The sequence below is a fragment of the Physeter macrocephalus genome, chromosome 9, assembly GCF_002837175.3.
Source record: "Physeter macrocephalus isolate SW-GA chromosome 9, ASM283717v5, whole genome shotgun sequence".
Classification (NCBI taxonomy): Eukaryota; Metazoa; Chordata; class Mammalia; order Artiodactyla; family Physeteridae; genus Physeter; species Physeter macrocephalus.
The window spans coordinates 100,485,456-100,498,329 of NC_041222.1; the positions used below are offsets into that span (position 1 = coordinate 100,485,456).

At 38.0% G+C, this 12,874-nt stretch overlaps 2 protein-coding genes across 3 annotated transcripts in view; both read left to right on the forward strand.

Moving 5' to 3' along the window:
* The window catches only part of MTMR9 (myotubularin related protein 9), a 79,723-nt gene that overhangs the window by 9,141 nt on the left and 57,708 nt on the right, over positions 1-12,874 (forward strand). For both annotated transcript variants that reach the window (XM_024130884.3, XM_024130885.3), the window contains exons 2-3: positions 4,912-5,020; positions 9,147-9,272. In XM_024130884.3, coding sequence (XP_023986652.1) covers positions 4,912-5,020; positions 9,147-9,272 — 235 coding nt within the window. The remainder of the gene's footprint in view (positions 1-4,911; positions 5,021-9,146; positions 9,273-12,874) is intronic.
* LOC102990065 (60S acidic ribosomal protein P1-like) overlaps positions 9,295-12,874 on the forward strand; it is an 11,073-nt gene continuing 7,493 nt past the window's right edge. The window contains exon 1 of the mRNA XM_055087368.1: positions 9,295-9,298. Within this exon, the coding sequence (XP_054943343.1) occupies positions 9,295-9,298 (4 nt within the window). The remainder of the gene's footprint in view (positions 9,299-12,874) is intronic.

Sequence of the window (12,874 nt, forward strand, 5' to 3'; positions counted from 1 at the left end):
CTATGCAGGCCTCTCACTGTTGTGGTCTCTCCCGTTGTGGAGCACAGGCTCTGGCCGCGCAGGCTCAGCGGCCATGGCTCACAGGCCCAGCTGCTCCGCGTCATGTGGGATCTTCTCAGACTGGGGCACGAACCCGTGTCCCCTGCATCGGCAGGTGGGCTCTCGGCCACTGCGCCACCAGGGAAGCCCCATTATCCTTTTTATATATTGTTGGATTTAATTTGCTAATGTTTTGTTTGGAAATTTTACATCTATGTCTATGAGGGTTATTCGTCGTAGTTTTCTTGTAATGTTTTTGGGTTTTGTATTTGGGAAATGCTGGACTTTAGGTGTGAATTGAGAAGTAATTGCCTCTTCTCAGTTTTCTGGAAGAGTGTGTCTTGACTTGATAGTATTTTTTCCTTAAATGTTTTATAGAATTCATCAGTGAAGCCACCCAGGACTGTAGTTTTCTTTGTGGGGAAGATTTTATTGAAAATTTCAGTTTATTTAGTAGATATAGATCTAACCAGGTTATTTCTTCTTGAATGATCTTTAGTAGTTTGTGTCTTCTGAGGAATTTGTCCATATCATTTACCTTCTTGAATTTATTGGCATAAAATTGTTCCTAATATTCCCTTATTATTTTTTAATGTCTGTGGAGTCTGTAGTGATTGTAACCTCTCTCATTTCTGACATTGGTAAATTGTGACTTTCTTTATTCCTGATCAGTTTGGCTAGAATTTTATTACTTTTATTGATCTTTTGAAACAATCATTTTTGCTTTCATTGTTTTTCCCTAGAATCTTCTCTTATTAATTTCTTTTTCTTTTTATCGTTATTATTTAATTTTCTCTGCTTTGGATTTAACTTGCTGTTCTATTTCTAGTATAGTGGAATCTGAGGTCACTAATTTGAGACCCAAATTTTCTTCATTAATTTCCTTCTTTCCTAATATAGGTGGTCTCCTCAGACTCTCAACCCCACCCAGTTTGACTCTCCCTTCACTATAACTTGGAAAATCTCAAAACAGTAAATTGGGGCAGTCACTGGACTCACCCATCTCCCAGAGAGCTCTCTTCTTTGTTGTCTGATGTTCAGTGTCTTGAAAACAGTCTTTCCTTATATTTTGCCCAGTTATTTTGGTTGTTTCAGGTAGGAGGGTAAATCTGGTCCCTGTTATTCCACCTTTGCCAGCAGTGGAAGTGCCAAGAGTATGAGTTTTCAAAATACATTTCAGAAGAGGCATTCCACTGTGTTGTTTAGTTATGTATATCTGGTGGAATTTTCTTTGCTAGGATTTGACCCATGTTGATAATTTTTGCTTATCCAAATTCACAGTGCAGTGATGTTGGGCATAGGGGTGTTTACAGTTGAAGTGGAATCTGGGAAGAGTAGCTGTAGGAGTTGTATTCCTAAGCTAGGCACAGTGTAAATAAAATTATCCGCTTTAGATCAATCTAAGAATTCTTAGTTTAAGGAATACTCAGAAGTATTAATGGGAGAGAATTGGGGCAGTCAGTGGCAAAGCAAAAGAAAAATCAGAGCTATCGGCAAGTGCAGACAAAAAAAAAAAGAAAAAAAGAAAAGGAAGACAAAAATCCCGACTAAGGTAAAATTAAATTTGTTCAAAACTTACTGATACAAAATTTATGACTACACGTGGCATTTACTCTGAAGTTTTCCTTGACTTAGAATAGATATTGCAAGTTAATAGGTTTTATAGACTGAAAAAAGATACTTATTTTTCAAATCAACTGTTGTAAGTTTGGAAGTAAGTAAAATCTGAAATGAACTGTTTTTCTCTGCTTTGGAAATATCTCTACACAAACACTTAATACATTAATTACAGATCTGTTTTTCCTATTATTTGAAGTAAGGCCCCTAATAATCTCCATTAAGTGAATTGGCCTAGCATGAATTACTTTATATATTTGAAAAAAAATTTAAATACATATATTTAAAATTATTTGTGGCTCACATTTTAATGATGCAGGCTTGATTCTTCCTTATTTAGATTACTAGGAGAGAAGAAAGTTGAATACAGGCACACGGCGGAGGTATTGCAGGTTTAGTTCCAGACCACCTCAGTAAAGCCGATATGACAATAAAGCAAGTCACTTGAATTTTTTGGTTTCCCAAGGCATGTAAAAGTTATTGTACACTATACTGCAGTTTATTAAGTATGCAGTAGCATTATATCTAAAACAACAGTGTACATACCTTAATTAAAAAATACTTTATTGCTAAAAAACGCTAATCATCATCTGAACCTTCAGTGAGTTGTAATCTTTTTGCTGGTGGAGGGTCTTGTCTCAGTGCTGATGAATGCTGACTGATCAGGGTGATGGGTGCTGAAGGTTGAGATGGCTGTGAAAATTTCTTAAAATAAGACAGCAGTGAAGTTTGCCACATTGATTCTTTCCTTTCAAGAACAGTCTCTCTGTAGCATGCGATGCTGTTTGATAGCATTTTTCCCACAGTAGAACTTTTTTCAAAATCAGAGTGAATCCTTTCAAACCCTCTTGCTGCTTTATCAACTAAGTTTATATAATATTCTAAATCCTTTGTTGTCATTTCAACAGTCTTCATCAGGTGTAGCTTCCATTTCAAGAAAACGCTTTGTTCAACTCCTTATCCATTAAAGTTTTATCATGAGACTACAGCAGTTCATTCACACCTTCAGACTCCACTTCTAATTTTAGTTCTCTTGCTATTTCCATCACATCTGCAGTGACTTCCTCCACTGAAGTCTTGAACCTCTCAACATTATCCTTGAGGGTTGGAATCAACTTCTTCCAAACTCCTGTTAATGTTAATATTTTGACCTCTTCCCATGAATCACAGATATTCTTAATGGCATCTAGAATGGTGAATCCTTTCCAGAAAGTTTTCAATGTACTTTGCCCCGTTCTATCGGAAGAATCACTATGTATTGCAGCTATAGCCTTATGAAATCTATTTCTTTTTAAAAAAAATTAACTAATTAATTTTTGGCTGCGTCGGGTCTTTGTTGCTGCGTGTGGGCTTTCTCTAGTTGTGGCAAGTGGGGGCTACTCTTTGTTGCGGTGTGCGGGCTTCTCATTGTGGTGGCTTCTCGTTGCGGAGCATGGGCTCTAGGCATGTGGGCTTCAGTAGTTGTGGCACGCAGGGTCAGTAGTTGGGGCGCATGGGCTTAGTTGCTCCGCAGCGTGGGTCAGTAGTTGTGGCGCATGGGCTTAGTTGCTCCGCAGCGTGTGGGATCTTCCCAGACCAGGGCTCGAACCCGTGTCCCCTGCATTGGCAGGCGGATTCTTAACCACCAGGGAAGTCCCTGAAATATATTTCTTAAATAATAAGATTTGAAAGTCAAAATTACTCCTTGATCCATGGTCTGCAGAATGGGCATTGTGTTAACAGGCATGGAAACAACATTAATGTCATTGTACATCTCCATCAGATAATGGGTGATCAGGTGCATTGTCAATGAGCAGTAATATTTTGAAAGGAATCTTTCTGAACAATAGGTCTCAACAGTGAGCTTAAAATACTTAGTAAACCATGTTGTAAACAGATGTGCTGTCATCCTGGCCTTGTTGTTCCATTTATAGAGCACAGGCAGAGTAGATTTAACATAATTCTTAAGGGCCCTAGGACTTTGGGAATGGTATATGAGCATTGGTTTCAGCTTAAAGTCACCAGCCACATTATCCCCTAACAAGAGGGTCCGTCTGTCCTTAGAATCTTTGAAGCCAGGCACTGACTTCTCCTCTCTAGCTACGGAAGTCCTCAGATGGCATCTCCTTCCAATATAAGGCTTGGTCTACCTTGAAAATCTGTTGTTTAGTGCAGCTGCCTTCATGAATTATCTTAGCTAGATCTCCTGGATAACTTTCTGCTTCTTCTACATCAGCACTTGCTGCTTTGTTTTTACTTTTATGTTATGGAGATGGCTTATTTCCTTAAATCTCATGAACCAACTTCTGCTAGCTTCAGACTTTTCTTTCATAGCTTTCTTGCCTGTCTCTGCCTTCAGAGAATTAGAGTTAGGGCCTTGCTCTGGATTAGGCTTTGATTTACGGGAATGTTGATTGATCAACAATTCCCAGCATTGATTGATCAATGCTGGTTGATCTTCTATCCAGACCACTAAAACTTTCTTCATATAAGCAATTAGGCTGTTTTGCTTTCTTATCATTCATGTATTCACTGGAGTAACACCTAATTTCCTTCAAGGACTTTTCCTTTGCATTCACACCTTGCTACCTATTTGTCATAAGAGGTATAACTTTTGGCCTGTCTCGACTTCTGACGTGCCTTCCTCACTAAGCTTAATCCTTTCTAGCTTTTGATGTCAAAGTAAGATGTGCGACTCTTCCTTTTACTTGAGCTATTAGAGGGCATTATAGAGTTATTAATTGGCTTAATTTCAATATTTTTGTGTCTAAGGGAATAGGGAGGCCTGAGGAGAGAGAGAGATGGGGAAACGGCAGTTGGTGGGGCAGTCAGAGGACACACATTTATCAATTAAGTTCACTGTAGTTTATGGGCGTGGTTACTGGTGCCCCAAAACAATTAAAATAGGAACATCAAAGATCATTGATCACAGATCACCATAACAAATACACCATAACACCATAACAACAACAACAACAATAATAATAATAAAGTTTGAAATACTGTAAGAATTACCAAAATGTGATGCAGAGAGATGAAGTGAGCAAATGCTGTTGGAAAAATGGCGCCGATAGACTTGCTGGACACAGGGTTGCCACAAACATTCAATCTTTAAAAAACGCAATATCTGCAATGCTCAATAAAGTGAAGTGCAATAAAAGAAGGTCTGCCTGTATAGATGGTGATTATAACTAACCTCCTCTTTTTAAAGAAATAATCATATACTTTGAGTTGGGAGTATATAGGTCCCTAAGCATAATTTATAATTTTTTATAGGTTTGTGGGACCACTGGGTACCATCATCATAAAATGTAAGGATTTTCGAATTATTCAGTTGGATATTCCTGGAATGGAGGAATGTTTGAATATAGCCAGTTCCATTGAGGTAAGTATTTTGGAAGCAAAATGTGATGAAAATAAATAATCATTAAAAGGAGTCTTATTTTCTGCTTCACTGTAGCGCTTATGTTTTTTTTTTTTAACATCTTCATTGGAATATAATTGCTTTACAGTGGTGTGTTAGTTTCTGCTTTATACCAAAGTGAATCAGCTATACATATAAATATATCCCATATCTCCTCCCTGTTGCGTCTCCCTCCCACCCTCCTTATCCCACCCCTCTAGGTGGTCACAAAGCCCCGAGCTGATCTCCCTGTACTATGCGGCTGCTTCCCACTAGCTAGCTATTTTACATTTGGTAGTATATATAAGTCCATGCCACTCTCTCACTTTGTCCCGGCTTACCCTTCCCCCTCCCCATGTCCTCAAGTCCATTCTCTACGTCTGAGTCTTTATTCCTGTCCTGCCCCTATATGTTTCTTTTAGATATTTAGTCATGTTTGTGACTCAAATATTGAAGACTGAATGGAAGAGCCTCACCCTGAGTCATTGTTATAAGAATGTAAAAAGATTTTATTGACTTACAGCAGTTTTTAATGCTGCTTATTCTTCTGGGTTTATCGATGTTGTAACATGTGACAGGAATTCCTTCCCTTTTAAGGCTGAATAATATTCCATTGTGTGTATATAAATGCTGAGACTTTTTAAAAACGTTATTTCTTTCGTAAAGCAAGTAATTATCAACACTGATTGTAGTCTTTTGTTTGTTTTTAGTAAATCTGAATTTCCAAATATTATGTTTGCTTAAGACAGGATGTATTTGTTTTATATTTACAGAAATGATATTGAATATCTGTTCAGATTGCAAATAATAGAAATTTTACTTGGATAATATTTAAATTGAAGAGCTCACACTGTTTTCTTTCCCATTTTAACCAACGTTTTTGGTATACCCTCAGATTTTAAGTTGATTTATTTTAAATCATTGCCACTAAATTATAGCAATTAACTTTATGTTTACAGTATTTTCTAGGTAATTATAGAGACACACTGATTTTTTTTTCCTTCTGTCTTTGAGTGACTGATCTGGGCTTTGTAGACAAAATAAATGCTATTGACTTAACTGTTAAAGGGGGCAGAAAGGCTTAAATCTGTAGGATCTCATTTGGCTTTTAAACAAAAATAGAGGAACCACAGTTGTGGTACTGAGAAAATGGCATGTAGCATTTTTCTTTCTGCTTTTGCTAAATTTTACTTAAGGAAATGAGAAGATGAGCTGAACTGTTTGTCTTACATATTCGTCATTTGGAAATAGCACAGTAATGTTGATTTGGCTGAATTTGCTGACATGAGTGAGAAACGCAATGTGGCTTCTAGGCTGTTAAAGGGAAACGCTGTCCTGCTGTTTGGGCCCGGGAGTGCCACTCACCCACTGCAGTTGAGCATGTGTTTTTTTTTCAGTTGTGGGGTTGGATTTTCACTGAGCCATCCACATTTTTTTTTCTTATCCCTTTTATAACTTGTAAGATAGCTGGTGGGTGTTAGTGAAGTTGCCTGTGGTGAAGAAACAGCCTATTACCCCACTTGCTGATTGCCTTAACTTAACTTCTTGGCATCTGACGCTAATCAGTTGTTTATTTAGCTACACATATTACCTAAAGCTCTGTAGAAACTGACTGATTATGTAGAAGCCCTTAAGGTTGAAAAGAAGCCGTAAGTAATTTGACCTTAGAAAATGAATGCTCTGTTGATTGCTTTAACAACATAGTAAATACACATAGTGTACTTGGCCTCTAGCCTTTTCCTGACATCCAGTTTCCCTCCCTTCTTCTACACATCTTGACATAATTTGGTAGTAATAAGTGCATTTCTTATAAAGCACAGTTGAACTATTCTTTGTTATCAAAATCCATATACCCAAATATATTCTGTTGCCATAAATAGAATCCCATTGGAAGAATAACTGGCAAGTGCTTGGTTTTCTAAATTATAGCAGGAAGTCAGATGAATCTTATTTTCTATATAGTTTCAATGGCCTTTTAGGGTTGAAATGACTTTAGTTCTTTGAGCATTAACGTGTTTAAAGGAAAAGTTCTGTCTCTAATGACATGAAATGTAATCATGACAAGTCTGACCCTGAGTGCTTGTTGCCTGCCAGAATGGTTGCCGACATGCATTTAAGGTAACGGTCGTACCAGTCACTGTGGAGAACAGCGTGGAGGTCCCTCAGGAAATTAAAAATAGAGCTGCCGTCGACCCAGCAATCCCCCTTCTCGGTGTATATCCAAAGGAAACAAAATCATTGTCTTAAAGAGACATCCGTACTCCCATGTTCACTGCAGCATTATTCATAATAGCCAAGGTATAGAGACGACCTAAATGTCTGTTGATGGATGAATGAATAGGGAAAATCACACACACACACACACACACACAGACACACACACTGGAATATTATTCAGCCTTAAAAAAGAAAGCAGTCCTGCCATTTGCAACAACATGGATAAAACTGGAGGGCGTTGTGTTAAGTGAAATAAGCCAGACAGAGAAAGACAAATACTGCATGGTATCACTTATATGTGGAATCTAAAAAATTAAAAAAAGCAAACATAGAAACAGGGAGTAGAAAAGTGGTTTCCCGGGGCTGGAGGTGGGTGAAATAGGGAGAGATTGGTAAAAGTTACAGATGTTTATTTATGAGATAAGGTTTGAGAATCTAATGTGTAACATGGACTATAGTTGATAACACTGTATTATGTAATTGAAGTTTGCTAAGAGAGTAGAACTTCAATGTTTTCATAAACAACAACAGAAGGTAAATATGTGAGGTGATGAATGTGTTAATTAACTCGATGGGGGAAAACCCTTTCGCGATGTGCATGTGTAGCAAGTCATCACTTTGTACATTTGAAATATCTTACAGTTTAATAAAAACTGTCAATTTATACCACAGTAAAGCTGAAAAAATTTTTTTTAATATTGCGAAGAATATCTTTTAAATAATAAAATAATAAAATTTAAAAATTAAATAAATAAAATAAAATAAAGGTTCTACTGACCTAAAAGGAGGTAGCTTTATTCTGAGAGCTTGGGGATGTTAGCATGATGTTGGGCCCTCTTCCCCCCCTCCAGCTGAGTGTCTCCAAAATTACTGCAGTTTGAATTATGCTAATTGATTTTGCTGCCTTTTTTTTCCTGCTCATAGAAATGCTTTCTAAAACTCCCATCAGAAGGATGAAACTGCCAGGTGATGTTCCATTTCTCAGTTCCTCCATCTAGTCAGGTTTCCCTGGTGTTGTCACAGGAATTCAAGTACTTCAGATGGCAATAAGCTCATTTTGGGACCACAGAGTTATTGCCCCGGTTTTGGGTCAGTGTAGCATAAAGGTATGAGGATACCTGACCATGTCACTCTAGGAAGGGAGGAAATTTCACATCGATGGAGGCTGTGTGGAGCATTAACAGCTAAAATTATTTTAGAGTTCCATTATGTGCCAGGCACTGTTCTAGCCCTGTTACATACATTTTCTCTCTTAATGCTCCCAACAGCCCTAAGAGGTAGGGACTATGAGGTAGCCCTATGAGGTTATTTCCTCTATTTTATAACTAAGGAAGGTGAGGCGTAGAGTAGTTACATTACTTAAACACTCTTGCATTGGCATCTGGAATTTGAGTCCAGCAGTCTGACTCCCTTCTGACTCTTTGGCTACTAAGCTTTTTTACAATTGCTAACGCACACTGATTTTAAATAATTTACATGTGTTTATATATAGTTAATAACTGGATTTTGAGCCAAGGCCTTACTGACTAACCAAAACCTGTTCTCTGATCCCCAGAAATATTTGGACCTTTTTATTAGGGCTTATTAAATGGTCTCAAGAAGGAGTTTTTTCATTTTTCTCCTGAGTAGGTGTGCACATTGTTTTGTTCTTTTGTTCATTCAGCAAATGCTAATTGAGTGTATGTTATGTGCCAGAAACTTTGTTAGAGGCTGAAAGCATGGTAATTAGCCTCAGTAAGGTATAATTGTGTCTAGTGATAAATACCATGTTAGAGAAATATATTGGGTATCCATCATTATTAGGCCGTATTTAATACCAATTTGGCAATTAGAAAGTGTTTAAAATTGTTATATGTTCCAATTTTCTTTTTTTATTTCTTTTTTCCCCGAGGCATTATCTACCCTGGACTCCATCACTCTGATGTACCCTTTCTTTTACCGGCCCATGTTTGAAGTGATAGAAGATGGCTGGCATTCTTTCCTTCCTGAGCAAGAGTTTGAACTCTACTCTTCAGCTGTGAGTAACTTTTGAGAGAACTATGGGTAATGAGAAATAACCCAGCACTTTACTTGTGAAAATGATCACTTCCTTTTTGATGAGTAATAAGGTGCAGTTGACTTATCCATGCCTAAAAGAAGTATCTATTAGCTATTAGTGCTGCAGCCTTTGCCGTTCAGAGATTTGCATAATTTGTTCCCAGTGCTGCAGCTTAAGTAATATTTCTTCTAGTGGATTTACTGATAAAACATTAAGATCTTCATAAAGATGGTCCTGACATGTTTTCATTTGGGGGTGTTTTAAAAGTGTCTCCCTAGAAACAGCTTTATATACAGCAATTAGGTTCTGAGCCATCTCCCAAAAGTCTGTGAACCCACTGTGTATCTAGGAGAGCACTAGAGAACCATGTATCAATTTGTTTTTGTGGGATGATTTTTGTGATTTTATAATTTGGATTACTAAGACCAGTGTACTAGATCCACCTGTTCTTTCTGGAAGATTGGAAGATTGGCAGGACCTTCCTGCGCACTTTCTGCTTCTACTGCTGCCCACCCTCCTGAAGCCATTTTTTTCTTAGCTTTTGTTAATACTTTTTCCATCCTGATATTTGTTTTTACTGTTAAGTATTCTGCCAGTGGACGGTAATAGTACCCAAATAAACTGTACGTATGAAATGAGAAGATATACATAAATGCCAGATTAAAAACAATCAAGTTGGGCTTCCCTGGTGGCGCAGTGGTTGAGAGTCCGCCTGCCGATGCAGGGGACACGGGTTCGTGCCCCGGTCCGGGAGGACCCTCCACGTGCCACGGAGCGGCTGGGCCCGTGAGCCATGGCCGCTGGGCCTGCGCGTCCGGAGCCTGTGCTCTGCAACGGGAGAGGCCACAGCAGTGAGAGGCCCACATACTGCAAAAAAGAAAAGAAACATCTGTGTCTGTCACTGAGTGTTCCTTCCCCTTCTCCCCTAACTGGCTGAAATGTACAAATACCCGAAAAAAGGAATGGGCTGTATCTCATTAGGAAAGAAGCTACAGTTGTCCAATGAATAGACACTGTTGGTCTTCAAAAAAAAATTGTGTTTTTTTTTTTTTTTTTTTTTTTTTTTTTTTTTTTTTACTACTTTTCTTTTTCCAACATACCTCTGTAAATGGGTCCTAGGAGGATCAAGAAGTAGGGACCAGGGTGCCATGTAATTTAAAGAACAAAGATGTCCATAGCAGCAAAATGAGAAAGGAAGGGGAATTTTACATTCCTGTGTATGGAGCATTTTTATGTAGTTTGTGGGTAACTACCTGTATTTACATTTATATTCAGGGTCTTTATAGCATTAAAAACTGCATAGTAAACATTCTCAAATGCATGATGCTTTTCTTTTGTATCAGTTAACTACTAGCTAACAGCTACCTTAGAGGAATACTTAGTTACCTCCTAGGTGGAAAATGGCAGTCAGAATTTGATCTGGAGGGGAGATGTCTGGATGATTTTCTTGGTTATCCAAAAAGTCTGTATAAATGACTTGCTCATGATTTATCTTGTAGTTAGGTGCCATAAGTGAACCAGTCTAAGTCTACATTCAACAAGCCAACATTCAAATCAGTCTCCTATTCTGTACAGAAATCCTCTGTGCTAACACATCCACGATGTGGTTGTCCAGCTTCTGCTTGAAATCTCTAGTGCAAGAGAATTTGCAAAATCACACAGTAACGTCCCAGATGGGAACAGTCCTAATACCAAGCTGAAGTTCCCCTGTACTTAGACCCCATGTTTCTGATGCTGGCTTGTGTTTTTCAGGTTGTCTTATTCCTCTACTATGAATTGTTCTTCAAATTAAGAACTTTTATGTCCCCATTAAGTTTTCTCTTCTACAGATTAAATATCAGTATTTATTTCAGCCTTTTCCCACAATACTGAACTCAGGGCCCCACCCTGTCCTGGGTGCTTTCCTCAGCAAGGCCTTCAGTTTGTCATTGATTCTCTTAAAACATGGTACCCGTAACATTTAGCGTAGATTGGAACTCTTACTGATACTTTAGTGTACCCCAAAGTTGCATTGGCCTTTTTCTGAATTAAATTACTAATGAAATAAACTAAAATTCCTTCATCCTTATACATGTATTATTAAGGGATCCTCCTTGCCTTTTTGTTTGTTTGTCCATTCATTCATTCTTATATTCAACACTTTTTTCCTCGTAGGCATTTCCTTTTGGGGTTAGCTAATTATTTAAGCAATTTGTATATTTGAATTTCTATTTTATATTCCTTCAAATTTTGTAATCCACAAATTTAATGAGAACATCTTCAATCCTTGATTTGAGGTATTTACTTACTATTGCTAGATAATGGAAATTTTAGATAAGCAAAGCATGGCCCCTTCCTTCTAATTGTTCAAAGTCTAATAATTATCTAAGTAATTGAATACAATAAAATAAGTGCTGACAAAATTTCCACAAGGCACAGGGGAAGTGAAATTTTTAGATCTGTGTTACAGAAAGTCAGTTCTGTTGCAAAATGCTGAGAAACTGCTTAATAGAATACTGTAATAATATGAAGAAGATGGTTGGATCAGTAGCAGAGTGGTTATAGTGCAGAAAGATTCAGGAAGTGGAATTAAAAGGAGTTGGTGACCCACTCCCTGGATGTGAGAGGTAAAACAGGCAGTGGCATCTAGGTTTTACCATTGAGATGGGAAAGACAGAAAGAGAAATGTGTTGACAGGGAATGAGCTGAGTTCAGTTTTGGGGATGGCAAGTTCAAAGGGCCGGTGTGGTACATGTCATTGAATATGTACAAGAGATAGTTTAGAGCTTATTTGAGAGATCTGTGTTAAAAATGAAATACTGAGCGTAATCAATGTATACATTGTGGGAACCATGGGAGAAGTTGATATTGCCGAGGGAAAGCATCTAAAGTAAGTAGGGGGCCAAGGATGAACCATGTAAGGGATGAGTGGAGGAAAAAGCCAAGGGAAGAGTGAGCTTCAAGTAGGAGGGGGTCATTAATGTGAAAGCTTCTTAGTCATTGTTGGTTTATTGTCTCTTTTCTGGTCTAGGATACAAGCTGCTAGAATATAAACTTTAGGATGGTGGGAAACATACATGTCATTCTTATTCTCTACTGTATTCTTTTTTTTTAACATCTTTATTGGAGTATAATTGCTTTATAATGGTGTGTTAGTTTCTGCTTTATAACAAAGTGAATCAACTGTACATATATGTATATCTCCATATCTCCTCCCTCTTGCGTCTCCCTCCCACCCTCCCTATCCCACCCCTCTAGGTGGTCACAAAGCACTGAGCTGATCTCCCTGTGCTATGCGGCTGCTTCCCACTAGCTATCTATTTTACATTTGGTAGTATATATAAATCCATGTGCGGGAGTTCAGCTCCTGCAGGTCCAGGAATACCCGAGGGATGGACAGCGTCGGCGAGGGGAGGTTAGATAAATCAATAACACTGTGTATGTACAAGCATGAGCTCTCTCTTTATTTTCTCACAATCAGATTTATATACCCTAAGTGATTACATCATCAGGTGCTTAACTAAAACCTCAGAAGATATTTACAATAGATTGTACCTAATATTTCTAGATGTACTTTTAAAGTAATTCTAAAGGTTCTCAAA